This window comes from Urocampus carinirostris, chromosome 1, assembly GCF_059441175.1.
Source record: "Urocampus carinirostris isolate Australia breed hairy pipefish chromosome 1, RoL_Ucar_1.0, whole genome shotgun sequence".
NCBI lineage: Eukaryota > Metazoa > Chordata > Actinopteri > Syngnathiformes > Syngnathidae > Urocampus > Urocampus carinirostris.
In genome coordinates, this window is record NC_142349.1 from 55962059 (window position 1) to 55978568 (window position 16510).

The 16510-nt window shown below is 40.0% G+C and overlaps 1 protein-coding gene across 1 annotated transcript; it reads right to left on the reverse strand.

Annotated features, from left to right (window-relative positions):
- Positions 1 to 455: 455 nt before the first annotated feature.
- Positions 456 to 15163, reverse strand: ppm1la (protein phosphatase, Mg2+/Mn2+ dependent, 1La). Its single transcript, XM_088346241.1, has 4 exons — positions 14499 to 15163; positions 7804 to 7978; positions 5574 to 5735; positions 456 to 4382 (listed from the first exon to the last, which is right to left on the reverse strand). Exons 1-4 carry the CDS (start codon positions 14895 to 14897, stop codon positions 4042 to 4044), a joined length of 1077 nt encoding a protein of 358 aa, XP_088202367.1. The 5' UTR covers positions 14898 to 15163; the 3' UTR covers positions 456 to 4041.
- Positions 15164 to 16510: the final 1347 nt, after the last annotated feature.

Consider the following 16510-nt stretch of genomic DNA (forward strand, 5'->3'; position numbering starts at 1 on the left):
GAGATGATAAATACAAAAAAAGGAAATGGCCGTGACCAATTGATGATTGGGACAATCATAAAAATAATCAACTTAAGGGTTTGATAAATTCAAGTCTTTTGCATAGTACTCATCAGCATTGATTTTGATTTGATTTTATACATACTGTCTCCGCCCCTTTGCATCCACCCACTACTCCACTGTACACGCTCAATGCACAGCACACTAAAGGTAAATACAATTTCATAATTTATCTTTGTCATTTAAATACATAAAAATATATTGCACTTAAGTAATACATCCTATATTTCATTTTGCTGTTTAAACATTTTTTTTTCCTAGGATACCCGATTTTCTCATTAGCTGATTACCATAGGTTTATTTCCCCTGCGATACGGCATTTTCACTTTACAATCTCAACCTCGGGACATACTCATGTCGATTCCTCTGACTGCTGGAAATGACAAAATCCAGAGTAAAGTGACGAATATGCATTTTATTGTAAAATAGAAGAACAAAATTAATATACAGTATACAGATTTGCTCAACACCATAAACGCAATAAATAAGGCATATAAGGTTGCTTGAAAATATTGTAAAACATGTTGGCTGAGTTCTGGAAGAACAATTTTGTAATATTTTGCATGGAAACAAATGTGGGGTAAAGTTAAACTCGTTGACTATCCAACTGAATTCCAATGATGAGTCGTGGTTACAAAAGCTTTTGCTTGAAACGTAATGCCGATGACAACACTATTCAAACAGTTATACGGATAATACGTATGCCATACGTATATTGCTTCAGGGCCTACTCACGTTACTTTTTTACCGGGCAACGCTATGCGTCATCGTTCACATTTTGGAGGCAGCTGCCCCAGACTACTTTTGGGCATAAGCTTCGGAGGGGTAGTTAAAGGGACAGTGTGTTTTAAGCGCCTCCAAGCAGAAAAAATAGAAACATTAAAAAACAAACTATTGATTTATATAACACGCCAACATGTGTCAACTATCATATAAAGATTCATCTTTTAAAATACTCATAGTTCGAGAAACTTTTGGATTTATTTGAAATAACATGAGCCTCACCTAGAGGGAGCTGACATATTTATCCGCCATTTTTCTGCGACGGGCATCCGAAAACCTCACAAAAGGCTAGGAAAAAAATGTGAAGAAAAATGATGCGGTTCGGTCACTATGAGTATCTGCAATTTGTATTCTTCCTTGTGCTTTTATCACTCGTTTTCCATAGCACGACACAATAATTCTACATCTAGTTGTCAAATAATACACACTGTCCCTTTAATAAAGCAGGCTGAGCGTGTAATGTTGAGTCATGTCTAAATGCAACAAGATAGTGTGGCACGGAGTATCGTCGGACTTTGATATCAGAGTCGATAAGATTAGAAATTAAGCATTCTGTTGTTTGTAGAGCAGAGGTCACCAACCTTTTTGAAGCCAAAAGCAACTTTTTTGTGTAACTGATTACCAGGAAGGTGTGCCAGTTTGATATGCATCTAAAAAATAACATCTTATTACTATGTAATATGGTATTACCAGGTTGTGAGTATTAGAAGTAGGATTAAAATGGGCACAGTCAACCATTATAACATCTGGCTTGTATTAGGGCATGGAATGATTTCCATGCATCCATCCATTATCTGCACAGCTTATCCTCAGTAGGGTTGCGGGGGTGCTGGAGCCCATCTCAGCTGTCTTCGGGCAGTGGGCTGGGGACACCCTGAACCGGTTGCCAGCCAGTTGCAGGGCACACAGAGACAGACCACTCCATCGCTCATTCACACCTAGCGACAATTTGGACCGGCCAATTAACCTGACATGCATGTTTTTGAAATGTTGGAAGAAAACCGGTGTGCCCGGAGGAAACCCACGCAAACATGGGGAGAACATGCAAACTCCACACAGGAGGTTCCATCTCATGATCTCAGAATTGTGCCGCACACGCAATGGAATTATTTAAACATAGTAAATATTAAATTAATAATTTTGAAACCACACTTCTCATAACAATGATTTTCCATGCCAGTTAAAAATCAAATCAACTAGAAAATCACCTTGACCCACCACTGGTGAACTATGTTTAGAACCAGTCGCGAGCTACACAGGTGTTCCTAGTGGGCCCTGGTACCCAGAGGCCCTACGTTTGCGACCCCTGCTCTAGTTGTGAAGAGGGCAGGGACACCCATTGAGATCTCATCCACCCGTAGACATTAATTTTTGGGGGTTACCAGTGCCAATTGATAAAAGACAAACTGGCATGCTAAAGGGGGGACCTTCTGGGATAAAAAAGTCCATTCGCAAAAGAAAATGTGAACCAGGGCGAGTCGTTTTTCACATCTAGGATTGCCCGTGGACCATGTCTTTTAGAAAGATGAGCCACGGACAAAAGGAGGGAATGTGGAAAACGTTCTCCATTGTCCTATTTGACAGTTTCACACTAGATAAACATCATCTTTGACTGATGCGCAGAAGCAGGCAGACCACATGCCGCACCCCCCGCCCCCTAACTACAGTAGACCCCTGGGATTCAGTATTGCTGCCATACAACTTTTTCCCTTTACAGTGAGGAATAAGTTTGGGGTTTTTTGGCCCATCTTTACATTTTTTCCACTAAATGACATTAACTATGGATTATTTCGCATGCCCAAAAATTTTAACTTTGTGGTGTTAGTGCAAAGGATGCACTTCGTCTCCAAGATGCCTGTCTGCTATCGGTCCATGTCATATAATGTTGATAGTTGTTGGCTGAACCTCCTCCCATAATGGCTTTCTTTCTCATCAGTTTAGAATCTTAGGTGCTTTTTCGACTGCAAGTTGGTGATGAAATACTATTTTTTCTGTATTTATTTGCTACAAGATCCAAGGCTTGCAATGATATAAGAGGAGAAGCACAAATATGCCAACCATAGAAATGAAGCAAAAAAAGTTGCATGGCTGTAACCAATCAATCCACCAGGTCTGTTATTAAAAACAAGGAAGTGATTTATCCAAGTATATCTTCGGGAATGACAATTTTTGCAAAATTAAGTTTGTTTTAATCTGCCAGGGCTGTCTCCTCCCTTTTGCATCCACCCGCTACTACACTTCGCCACCACCACTTACATTGTGTTATAGAAGGCCTTTGGAGAAATAAAATAAATGTTTGCAAATATAAATGTCATCTCATCTCATTAGCTACACCGCTTATCCTCACTAGGGTCGCGGGGGTGCTGGAGCCCATCCCAGCAATCATCGGGCAGTAGGCAGGGGACTTCCTGAACTGGTTGCCAGCCAATCACAGGCAAATATAAATATATTTTTTAAAAGTTTTATGAGATTATTATTCTTAACTCTGATGAATCTCCAGTCCAAGGTAACAAAGTGGTATTGCTTAGCCAAAGTTTTGCAGATTGTGAAAGTTCTGCACCCACTGGGCTTTCATAAAAATAAACCACCCAGAGCAACTGAGTTCGAACAATAACACCTAATGACTATGTTAATGCGGGGAAAGTCAACAACAAAAAACATTTCTACCACTTTTTGGAGAAAATCAAAATGCTATAATTTGACAACATATGGTCTTACAGGGTTAAGTTAGACACAAATGATAAATACAAATTTTCATTTACGCGTATATTTATCATGTTATTTAATTCTAAATTTACATATAATGTTCTTAAATCATATACAAATAACAGGCATATAGTAGTTACTATACAATTTTGTTATTTTGCTGTTTTATCTGGGTATTTGGAATGCACTAGGGAATTACCATATGGTTTTCATAATGGTAATATTTTCCCTTTGCAATCCCTGTCTCAGAACGAGTCAATGTTGTATCCCGGGGGTCTACTGTGTTTGAGGAAATGGTATTAACGAAAACATTGTTTCCCCACGCATTACAATCAGGCACTGACTTCAGCTTCATCAGAAGAAACTCTTGTAAGGAGGCGGGGGTGTGGGGGTTAAAACAAAATCGGTTGCTTAAATGATACATGCTGGTACTTTCGTTGTCCTAATTTGGTTTCTTTGAGTCTTCCGAGTCTGGAGTCCCATCCCACTGACTCATTCTGCCGATTTTCCGCTTTTGAACTTGACCACCATGACGGTGATGTTGTCCGGGCAGCCGCGGTAGAAGGACTGCAAGACGATGCTTTTGGCACCAAAGTGCGGCTCGTCCAGGCGCTCACGGACAAAGCGCACCGCCTCCTCGTTGCTGAAGGCATCCCACAGCCCGTCCGAGGCCAAAATCATGAATTCCGGCTGCAGTTTGTCCAGGTCGAATGTCATGATGTCCGGGTCGGGGATGACCACGTTGAGGTTCTTGAGCGGGTAGTCGCCCAGAGAGCGCGACATGGCCAGGATTCCCTGAACTCGCCAGGAGCCGTTGAAACTGATGAAGCCTCCTGCAAAAAGGTGAGAGGATGCTGTGATAATATGCACCATCAGAGTGTGTCCAAGTCAGTTTTTTCTGCAGGCTCCATTACAAATGAGTGCTTGCCTTTATAGGGGTCAGAAAATCTTCACTTGAGACTATTTTTTTTTAGTCAACTGCTGCTTTAATTATCAAGTGAGAATAAGCCTTAGTGCATAAATGACCGCGCAAACCATTGCGTGAGATTTACATTTTGGTAAAAGTTGGCCTCCTCCGGTTTTATACAAGCATGTTGCTTGTTTTCTTTTAATATTCTGGAGATGGATTGTGTTGCTTGGGTAAAAATAGTGTGCAATAAAATCTACATATTTCAATGTCAAAAGGTTTCCATAAATATGACTATGTTAGGGGCCACGCTAGGGGCCTTTGTAAAGCTGAAAGCTACTTTTTGTTTGTGATTAGCCAGTTTGATATGCAGTTCTAAAATAATGCCATCAAATCTTATGACCATGTTAGGGACCATGTGATGTCCATGTTTAGCTCCATGTTAGGACCAGGTTGTAATATTAGAAATGGGGTTAAAATGGGCTCAACCAATAAAACGTTATACCAGTAAGAAATTTCCAAGAAAATCACAATAAATCATCACTAGTGAGCTTTTCGAAACTGGTCAATGGGCTACCTGGTGCCCGTGGGCCACATGGTTATGACCCCCATTTTATAGACAGCTACTTTTTTGTTGCTGATCAGAGCAAAGGGCTACCAGTTTTATATGCATTTCTAAAACACCGTAAAATGTTATTACTATGTTATTACCAGGTTTTATTTAGTAAAAGGAAGATTGAAATAGACTCAGTCAACCTACAAAACATCATGTCAGTTAGAAATTTCCTAGAAAAACCATGATGAGCCATTGTTAGTGAGCTATTTTAAGAACCAGGCTGTAGGCTACTCGGATGTTCTTAGAGGGGCTACATGGTGCTAGCGGGAACCACGTTGGTGACCCTTGCGCTATAGCACTAAGTAAAATATTATATTTACAGTAATTGATATAAACATGATTCAAATCTTTAAAATTTCAGCTTCTACATGTTAAATATTTGTGTGTTCGTTATCCTTGATAGAAGATTACATTTGGGCTGAATTGAAATAAAAACGATCAAAATAAATCCTCAAGAATGACAATTTAGGGAATTTGATGTTTTCAAAATAATAATCTTACCAGCCCTCTTAATCCTCTTGCGCTCTTTGAGCTGATAAGGTTTGTGGTCGTGCGAGAGCGCCACGGCGTTGCCGTCTTTGTCACAGAGAACGCCACGGGAGTCGCCCACGTTGGCGACCGTCAATTCTCTGTCCGACAATAGCGCCACCAAGCACGTAGTTCCTGAAAAAAAAACAATTTTAAAAAGGGTGGAAATCTTATAAGGTATATTGTACAGCTAACTCCAATAATTGGCTAGCCACGTTTTTAGAATCGGAAGTTATAACAGTCCGTCGTCAGCGGTTTATTGAATGTTTTTAGCTATCAACAACTCAAATACAGTAGACCCCCGGGTTACCCCGTCCCTAGCTTACAATGTTTTGATGTAACGATGTAATGCGATTTTTTTGGCCCCCTCGATACAGCATTTGTACCCCATACATCAAGAAGCTCTTTCCCATTCATACAAAGTTCAAACCGCGGAGTTCAAATGTATGTTGTGTGACTCATGCGCCTCATATGTGTCTAAAGAAGCCTATCTGCTAGTGGTCGATGTCACGGCAAAATCAAGATACCGATACGTCATTGTTTAGTTTAGAATCTTGTGTGCTTCTTCAAGATTTAACGAGTCAGTGTGAGGAAAAAATATATAAATGTCGCTCCTTAGTGTAATTCGCACCCCCGGCAAAACTATTAGAAGAACTGTGACAAATAGTCCGGAAAATACGTTAATGACATATATGTATATGAGATACATGAAGTACTGAGTATATGCTATTTTGTTACTAATGTTTTTCCAGTCTATCTCGTCCAGGTCTAGACTATTATTAAGATCCAGATTTGGGTGTGCCCGTGTGTTAGTACAGGATGTCTCAAAAGTGAGTACACCTCACATTTCTGCAGGGACTTCATTGTAGTGTTTAGTAGAAGAACACTGAAGAAACATTGCTTCGACACGATAAAAGGTAGTTTGTGTAAAGCTTTTATAGCAGTGCAAATGTATTTTAACCCCTTTAAAGAAACTCAATGTAGCTATCGATAATTAAACCCCTTTGCCACAAAATTGAGTACACCCTAAAATGAAAGTTCCTGGAGTGAGTACTTCTAGGCTACAACCCCCCCCCCCCCCCCCCCCCCCCCCCCCCCCCCCCCCCACCACCACCACCACCTTTTCAATCTCTTTAACAATGCTGACCGCACTCCTGCTCCTATTTTTCTTGGCTAGCATTTGGATGTGACACTGTGCAGATTCACTCAGCTTCTTTGGAAATCCAACACAAGCCCTGTTGTGAGTGCTTTGTGATTTTCTACTATTTTCTTGGCTATTGTACTGCAGCTTAACTTGAGGGTGTTGGCAATTATCTTGTAGCCTTGGGCAGCCGTATGGAGTGCCATAATTCATTTTTTTAATGTCCCTAGATAGTTCCTTGCCATGGTGTGCCATCCTGGGAGTTTCAGTGACCAATATGACATAGTATACTACAAATTGAACACACTTGCTCCCTATTCACACCAGAGTAAGAATAACATGCCACATGGTATTTTGTAGGGAAAATGACAAGCAGTGCTTTGTTTGGACATATAGGGGAGTAGCATCTTTAGGGTGTGCTCACTTTTGATGCCAGGGCTTTGGTTATTAATGGATATATTGTGAGTTTTTTTGAGGGGAAAAATACATTTACTATGCTATAAAAGCTTAACACAGACCTCTTTTCATTGTGTCAAGCGATGTTTGTTCACTGTTGTGCTATTAAACATTATAAAGAAATATCTGCAGAAATGTGACTTAGTGTTTGTGGCTTATAGGCTTCGAAACGGAAGAACTGATTTTTGTTAACCTTTACACAGTAGTGCTTTAGGCCTTCATGAGTGTCTTGAGCTAGGGTTTGTGTCAAGGTACCCACAATAAATACTAACAGAATCAATATATAATCTTTAGTGTACAAGCGGCTCTTGAGCTGCATACAGCCTACTGCTCTTTGGCACTACCTAGTGGCTCCTTGGTACTTTTCAACAAACCACGGCCTCAACAACCTCGCTCAAGTAGAATGCCGGGAAACGGCATACAATTTTAATGTTTTTGCCCAAGGTACCACGGGCTGTTCACACATGAGCCAATTACCATAGGTTCAATTTTCCGCCATACGACAATTTCACCTTGCTACCCCCACCTCAGAACAGATTTGTTTCGTATCCTGGGGGTCTACAGTACTCTTTGAGTAGAATCCTTGATTTACGATATCCCACTGACCCGCTTCGTCGTGATTGGCCGACAGTTTGTCCAGCATTTCTCGGTCGACGTTCAGGATGCGTTGTTCCAAGATGGCGGCGTACGACAGGGAGCTCTCCTTCTTTTCTCGGTCCAGAGTTTGGAGCTGCTGTTTCAAGGCTTCGGGCAGGTAAGCCTTCGCGTAATCGGCTGCGGCCTTGTGGGAAAAAAAATCGATTGTGTTACTTTCCACCCCAGTTTTTGTTCACTTTTGTTCAAGATTTAGCTTGGCAAATTCAAACTTGCATGAAAGCTTTTCTTAGGCCGTTTAATTTTGCAGCCACTTATATCGATAACTCCTGTTGAATTATTAAACAAGTTCCATCATGCTCCCCTTTATTTTACTTAGCAAGATTATGGAGACACTCAATAATCTTTAAAGTCACAATAGTAGTTTATTCTTAAAAAATATGAACTTTTTATTTGTCGTTTTGAAAATTGGAAATGATGATAAAGTCATAAAAACGGACAAAACACAATGGAACAATTGCAGTGGATATATTTTTTAATTTCCTTTAATACAACAATAAATTTAAATTGTCTTGCTTTTTTCTTTCAAGCTTTAATGCATATAAAAGGAGCAGTCATGTTTGTCTTTGATCATTTTAGCTTCAAGGAGTGTTGTATTCATGGTGTCAAATCCCAATAGGAATGTCTAATTTTGCACACCATCATACCTTTTAATGGAATTTTTAACTGGGCAAACTGTTTACAGAATTGACTTAATTTTCCTAATGCCCATTTGTTTTCAGACATCACATTGATATCACAAATGGAACCTATTCTAGAGAAAATCTGAACATAAAGGTGAACAGTTTTGTTTTACTTTAGCTATACAGAATTTGTAATCATTAAAGTTACAGTCTGTAATAAGCGTCCCCTAGTGGCGTAAAAAGAGAATGGATGTTAAGTGTGTGCATTGGAAAAACATGGAAGATGGAAGCCTGAAGGCTGCCGCTTTGAAAAATTGTAAGTGGCTAACATTAACCAGTAGTGAGAGAAGCCACTACAGAGGCCAGTAATAGATTTTGTCAAGCGTCAGGACACTGAATCACAGAACCCGGCGACGTTTGCTTGCATGACCATCTATGGAAGGCAAGTGAAACTGCAGGACCAACCAGGAGCTGCTAACAATAACAATAGCGGCTAGCGGCGCGCCACAGCCTGCGGCTAAGTAGCTGACACGAGTGCCTAAAGAAGGAAACAGAGGAAAGCAAGTTGAAGATGACAAGTGCCAAATGCCTGAATCATGGAACTCTGCTACATTCGCTTGCATGACCATCTACGGAATGCAAGTGAAACTGAAGGACCAAGCAGGAACGGTTAACAATAACAATAGCGGCTAGCGGCGCACCATGGCCTGCAGCCAAGTGGCTAACAGGAGTGTCTAGAGAAGGAAACCGTGGAAGAAGGTCGAAAATGCCTGAACAATTGAATTCATCGACCATCACATGCTGGGTTCAGGTGTCTGCAGTAAGCGTCTGTAAGTGCTAAAAGCATCATTGGGACAAGAAAGCTTCGCAAAACGGTTATTAAAGCTAAAGATGTAATAAGATGGCAGCTAAACATCTCAGCTTCTTCAACTTGTGTCATACAATTACAAATTTCTAAACCTACAAGTCAGTAAAAACATAAGTATGTGATAGAACATGCATTTAACTTATTATTTAAAGAAATTATCTCTTACTTAAATTGGTATGTTCACACCACTAGGGGTCGCTCCATAATACACAGGGGGTCTAAGTTAAAATGTATTGCATACGAATAACCTACTCCTCTTGTCGGTTGACAATAGTCTGTGTAATATAGTGTAACAATCTGTGAAGCCCTTTGAGACTCTTCGTGATTTAGGGCTATACAAAAATAAATGACTTGACTTGACTTGACTTGTATTGTTACCGTATGTTGTTAACGTATATACAGAGCATTAGAATTGTCTTTATTGTCATTGTTAAAAATATATTGAACATTTCTTAGAAGGCGAATATACATGGCACTCTAGGATAAACATGTAATAAAATACTTTAAAGAGAAAAATGAGTTAGAAATAGAAAAAATGTTGGAATAAATAGGCAAATATTTACACGGTAGGTCTTGGAAACTGACCTTGTAGGTGTAAACTGTAAGCGCATATGAGCGATAGTGCAATGTCAAGTATTGCAATGACGTTGGCAGCAACATATTTTCAAAAATAATCAAGAAATATGATATGAATACTCATTATTATATTTGTAGGCAAGATATTATTTTATTTTATTGTTTAATTCCCAATCCATCTCGTAGTATATCTTGAACTTTTGCCAACTGAAATTACAGTAATTGGTAGCAAGAGCTAGTTTTATTAAAAAACAAAAAAACTTATTATCTACCTACCATGGTTATATCCCTTGAGAGGGGTGACCGACAGCAAGACAAACACATACAAAAATAAAGAAAATAAAAAAGGGAAAAAGTAGCAAAAAACACACTCAAATTTTTTTGGACCATGGCCAACCCAAATGCCCAAACACCCAAACAAGTTAGGCACCTCGGCACTTAAGTTGGTCATGCTTTCGTCCCTCCTGATGAAACGGGACACAAGAAAGCCGCCATGTCACTCGGGTCAGGGTGACACAACACACTCTTCTGTTCAACAGCAGGGCCCGACAGCTTTCACTGGTTTACCCCTGCCGCATCATACGGGTGCCCTGCCCATCCCGTAGAATGCGTCCAAATATCCCACTATTCTTTTACAACACATCTCCACTCATTCCTATCACCAACAAGAGCTCTAGCTTCCACTACATTTAGACCTCTTTCCTGCAGTGCACACATAACACCATCGAGCCACGTCAATCGCAGCCTTCCTCTTAGTCTCCTTCCATTTACTTCTGCTAGGTAGATCCTCTTCAACATTCGCTCCTCATCCATCCTCTCCATGTGTCCAAACCAACCGAGTACTCACTTATTCACACGTTTGCTCAGTTCCACTATTACTCCAGTTCTGTCTCTCACAATTTCATTTCTCAATCTATCCAATCTTGTGAATCCTAGCATACTCGTCATACACTTCATCTCAAAAACATTTAATTTCCTTCTCAAATCTGCGTTCAGGCTCCAAGTCTCGGCACCATACACGACAGTCGGCACAATCACAATCTCATACAGTCCCCTCTTAACATCCATACTATTGTTGCTCATCACTCTCCTCAGAGCATCCAAAACCTTGCTTCCTTGATTCACCCAAAATAAACTGAGGTCCAATATTCCTATAAATACACCACAAACATACTTTTGACTGAAAAGAATGAAGGGAAGTTATCAGGAAAAGAGAACTGAAGTCTTCCATTAATGCACATTTTAAGTTTCTAACTTAATGACCTCTAAAACGATGCTAGCTCGCTGCCAAGAGCGACAGGAAATGAAGAACGGATACAAGATATGGAAGGGTGTCGAGTTCTGCAGCAGCATTATGTTTTCCTTTGCAGAAAATTCCTGAGGAAATTAAATCCTTAAGCTTCAAATTCTTGTGTTAACAGTCTGGAAATGGAAAAAAAAAGATTATCCACACAAAAGCGAGTTGGATTCAGAATGATCAAAGTTTTTACGGTGGGAATAAGGACCTTAAATTTCTAAAATTAACTACACTGAACTAAACAAAAACAATGTGAGATGTGTCAAGTGTAGTCAACGTGCCTATAAGTTATATCATAAGTATTTTTTGAAAATGAAGTATTTTAGACCACCTAGTGGCGCTATATAATACACACCGGAGCTTTAAAGCCCCAGTGCGTAATGTTTGACCAATAGATGGCACTGTATTGTCTAATGCGAATGAAAACCAGTGCCACAGAGCACAGCGTAGCAGTAAGTTGCCAGACAAACATGGCAGCGACTTAAGTTTGGGATTCCACTATGTAAAAGAAATACAAATTTCTCAACCTTCGATTTTTTTCATGAAAATTAACATTGGCATGATAAGTTCGGTATTTTTGCATAGTGTTCAAATCATTGGTTTTTTTTTATCACTTGGAGGCACTAAATGTTACACACTGTCCCTTTAAAGCCTTTGTTTTCATTAGAAAATCAGTTTAGCTTAATTCTAACAAAGGGAGAGCTTAAATACTCAGTCGTAGAAGGAAAGCACATTCTTTAATACTTAATTTAGAAAAACTGTTTTTTTTTTAAGTACAATTTTTACGTAGTCAAAGTATGTCTGTACTGGTTTGTTGGATCCCTTAACCACCAGGGTGGTAGGGGCACCATTTCCTGTGGTGTGTCTTGGGCAAGTACAGCCCGGTGGCACCCATCCCTCTCCAGGCCAACCAACATATGTTTCCACCCGGACTCGAATCGAGGACCTTTCACATGTTACGCGAATTTCCTAACCATTGCACTGCTTTAATTTTATATTCCCGATGGCGTTACTGCCTCCTTGTGGCCCAGACGGGCATATCATAAGGGTAAGTTTGATGAATTAGTTTCCAGCATTAAATCATAATTATTATTTGATTTTATGTTCTGCAATTATATAGCGCTTTTCAAGTCAATGAAGACCCCCCCAAGTGCTTTACAGTTTGCTTCACACTTTCCCTTTTATGAAATGAAATGATCAGCATTTTATATAGCGCTTTTCAAGTCAATGACTTCTCAAAGCGCTTTACAATGTGCTCCACATTTCCCAATAGCGGCCTTGCAGCCATGTAAGGCGCTAACCTGCTTATTGGGGGTTTTAGGGGTTCAGTGTCTTACCCAAGGACACTTCGACATGTAACACGGACGAGCCGGGATTCGAACTGGGATCCCTTGATCCCAAGACGAGCGCTCTACCTCCCACACTAACTAAACTAACTAAAATAAATTATGTGATATTTTTTTTAATTAATTATTTTGTAAAATCTGTTTTCATTTCCTTTAATGCTAAACGATTGGAGATTATTTAGAGTCCCCAGTGAGATAATGGAATTAATTATTTTTTTTGCATTGGGGTATTCGTGGGGACAGATTTATAGTAGGCCCTTAGGCTACGGAATCCCTAGCTTACAATATTTTCACGTTACCATATGGAATTTGATGTTTTTTCGGCCTCGAAAGATGGCATTTTCTCCACCATACAACATCAGCAAAAATGGTTGCCATGCCCAAAACGAATGGTCAACGTCATATACGATGCTGGTCTGATATTGGTTCTTGTCATGGCGTCAAGAAGATGCTAATTTTCTTTTGGCTGAACTCCCTCCCACATTGCTTTCTTCTCTCTCTTCTCAGTTCAGAATCTCAAGTAATACACTTGTATTTGTTTAGTTGCCGTTCCCAAGACTTGCAATGATGCTAAAGGGAGAAGCAAAAATAAATACTACATAGATATGAAGAATGCACGCGCATCGTTAGCCTTATTAAAGAAAATGGCCTTAACCAATCTATAACTAGGACAATTATGAGGAATAAGGAGGTGATTAAAATGACAAAGCAGTCTAAGAAATTTGGGGGAAATTTGGTGCCTTACTGCTGCATCTGCAGATTGAGCTTTGTTGTTCTGGATAAAAAACAATAACAATTACCCCCAAAATGTAAAATGGCCCCCTAACATGGTTGCAACAAAAAGGCTGTGGAAAGTGATTCAACATCATTTGTTTATTAGTGTATTTAGTTGCTTGGATGATATATTAACTTTCCTGTTGGCTAAATCAAATTTGATTTTTTTCTAGCATACAGGCATGCACAATAACCGATCACTGGAAGCAGTTAATTATTCATTACCAATTTATCCTTGCTTATTATTTTCATGCACCTCCCTACCCTAATGCCCCCGATAAGGAGGTTGCCGCCTGGCATGGGTGGCGCTGCGATCGATGTGTGTGTGAGTGGGTAAGTGTGAAGGACATTGTAAAGCGCTTTGGGGGGTCTTCAGTGACTTGAAAAGCTCTATATAAAGGCATTCCATTCGAAGGGGCATGACAATCCTTCCGAGTGGAAGTTTTTAAATCATAAATCTGTTGTCTCCACCCCTCTCTGAATCCACCCAGTAACTCCACTGTACCAGCTTAAGTCACATCACACCAAAGCTAACTAAAATGTTATTTTTTTCCTTCATGTAAATGTATATATCATACTGCAATTCAAGCATATTCATATATGTTAAACATAACTAACACTACTGTATATACTATTTTGTTATTTTCATATTTTTATCGAGAGTGTCTGGGGTTTTAAACACATCCGCTAATTTCTATAGTTTTATACCTCCCGCCATACTGTTATTTACCCTTACCACCTGCACCACATACCGCATTAAATATCGTAGTCTGGGGATTTACTGTAATTGAATGTTGAAATCTAGTGACCCTTGACAATGGGGGGAGGGGGTACAAAGACAAACATACTTGCTTTCTTTGTGTTGGCTGCAGCAGCGACCGAGGGGGGGGGGGGGGACTATGTGCGCACACACACACACACACACACACACACACACACACACACACACACACACAAAGGCAGCAGTGAAAAAATGCAACGTATCTGTTTAAAAGAGAAGGAAATTCGAAATATTGCATATTTGCTAATAAATAAAGCTCACTAAACGCAAGACGTGTAATTTAATTCCCGTGTAGCTTCTCTGCAACGAATGACGCCGCGCATGTTTTTTGGGGTCCAGAATGACGCATTCAGGTGCATCATGGAAGGCCCGCGTGTCTCACCTCCCCGCCGTGGCCGTCAAAGATGCCAAAGATGGACGGGTGGCTTTTGTTAGCGATGTCAGTAAGCACTTCGTAGCGGTCCTCCATGTGGTCTCTCCTGCCTTGTATGGAGTACACGGCCACGTTGTGGTTCTTGAACTCCCAGGTCTTGGAGAATTCGGCGTCCAGGACGCTGAGGCCTCCCAGGCGCTCGTTGTGCATCATCTCGGCTACTTTGCCCTTCACCATCTTCACGGCGTCGCGGCTGGACTTGACGATGGTTTTGACTTCGTCCGTGTGGAAAAAGTAACTCCACAGAGCCAAGCTGATGCACAGCAGGAACAAAGTCTCCGGCCTGAGGAGAAAATAGCGCATGATCCGACCCAGAAGAGACAAGAGCGTCATCGTATCTCCTATCATCACACGACGCCCCCGAGCTCACTTCACTCCATCAACGGGGTCATTGAACGCACCGCCGCCGACACCGAGCTCTGCGACAAAGTCGGCGGCCGGAATATCGCATGCCGGGCGGGGAGAACGAAACTGGCTTGGCCGTCATTCGCGTCTGGTTGAAATTAGAAGCGAAATGATTTGAGAACCGAGCACAGAGTATAGCGGTCCATCTCGAGAGGCGGATGTTGCTGGTATATAGACCCCACCCCGACGATAGCGACGCGGGGAGGAAGAGGAAGAGACCACCCTCACGGCTTTTTTTTACTCACATTTGAAATAAAAATATGTTATTTTTGTAATTTCAATGTTTGAAATTAAAATCAAAATCTAACAATAAAATCCCGATTTTGTTCCTTTTTTAGTTTTTAGAACGAAAAATAAATATTCTATTACTTTATTTTGCAAGTCGAAAGAACTATGACTTGTCCAACCGGAAGTAGACCTACATTCACTCATTGGGTTTTTGCGCACTTGTGGTCAAGTGCTTTATGTGTGTTAAGGTAAACACTCGAATGTCGTGCAAATCGCTGTGGATTTTCAAAGTAAATCACCAGTCAATGCGAGCCTTAGATTTTAAAACACGTTTTTGAATTTTATTTTTATTCTTATAAAAAAAAATCTAACAATGATATCCCTTTCTTGTTCCTTGGAATGGTCATTTACTTTCTAAAATGTATATCAAATTACTTTAATTGTGTGAGTCGCTTAAACGAGTTTTGCGAACGGAAGTAGATTAGATAATTGATACGACCGTGTTACGGCTATGCACTTGCTGTCCAGAGGTTTGTTTGTGTCATGCTTTTAGTTGTTGGTTTTCAAAATAAAAGCTTATTTCTAACAGCAACCACCCCCACGTACCCCTCTTCCTCAGCCCCTGCGCCACCTGCGTCGAAAACAATTATTTTGCCAACCGGAAGTAGAACAATTATTAATTGTATTCTAGTTCCGACCATGCAAGGGACAGCTGGCCTTACTTTCATTGTGAAAATCCACAGTGATCGGTGTGACATTCGAACGTTTAGCTTGACACAAAAACATGATACTGAAAAGTGGGCAGCCGACACTGCCGAAACAAAAGTGAAATAATCGATGGTAGGATTACTTCCGGTTTTACGATTTACGTTGTGAAAGTAATTTTAGTTTTTTTTTTAGGACAATAATATTTTGGGCCTTTTTTTAGATATCAATATATATTAAGTGTACAATTTGTGCATTTCAGATAAAGTTGTAAACATATTTTGCCCTTTTGTTTGGATAATTTGTTACATAGGATAATGTTTTATAAAAATAAAATAAAGTTGTTTACTTTGTATAAACTAGATTTTGAAACTGTCTTTTAAACAGCTGAATAACCCTTATTGATTTATGTATTTATTTAACATTGGGAAAAGTCAAAGAACAGGATGTATATGAAAATGAAAGTTAAAGTACTGTACTACGTTTGGGAAGTCACCTAAATTAAAGGCTGACATTTGGTTGATTTCAGAATGAAATGTATGATTAAATTCAATGTTAAATTTATGAGGAAATATCGTTTTAAATGAAATGTATACTTTGAGTCATATACAGTACTTTAATAT

What these genes read in the sequence shown, in the direction of transcription:
- ppm1la (XM_088346241.1), bottom strand. Translation starts at nt 14,897, where the DNA reads ATGATAGGAGATACGATGACGCTCTTGTCTCTTCTGGGTCGGATCATG. An exon ending in TTGACGGCCACGGCGGGGAG is followed by an intron (nt 7,979 to 14,498) that starts GTGAGACACGCG and finishes TTTTCCCACAAG; the next exon opens with GCCGCAGCCGATTACGCGAA. An exon ending in GGCCAATCACGACGAAGCGG is followed by an intron (nt 5,736 to 7,803) that starts GTCAGTGGGATA and finishes TTTTTTTTTCAG; the next exon opens with GAACTACGTGCTTGGTGGCG.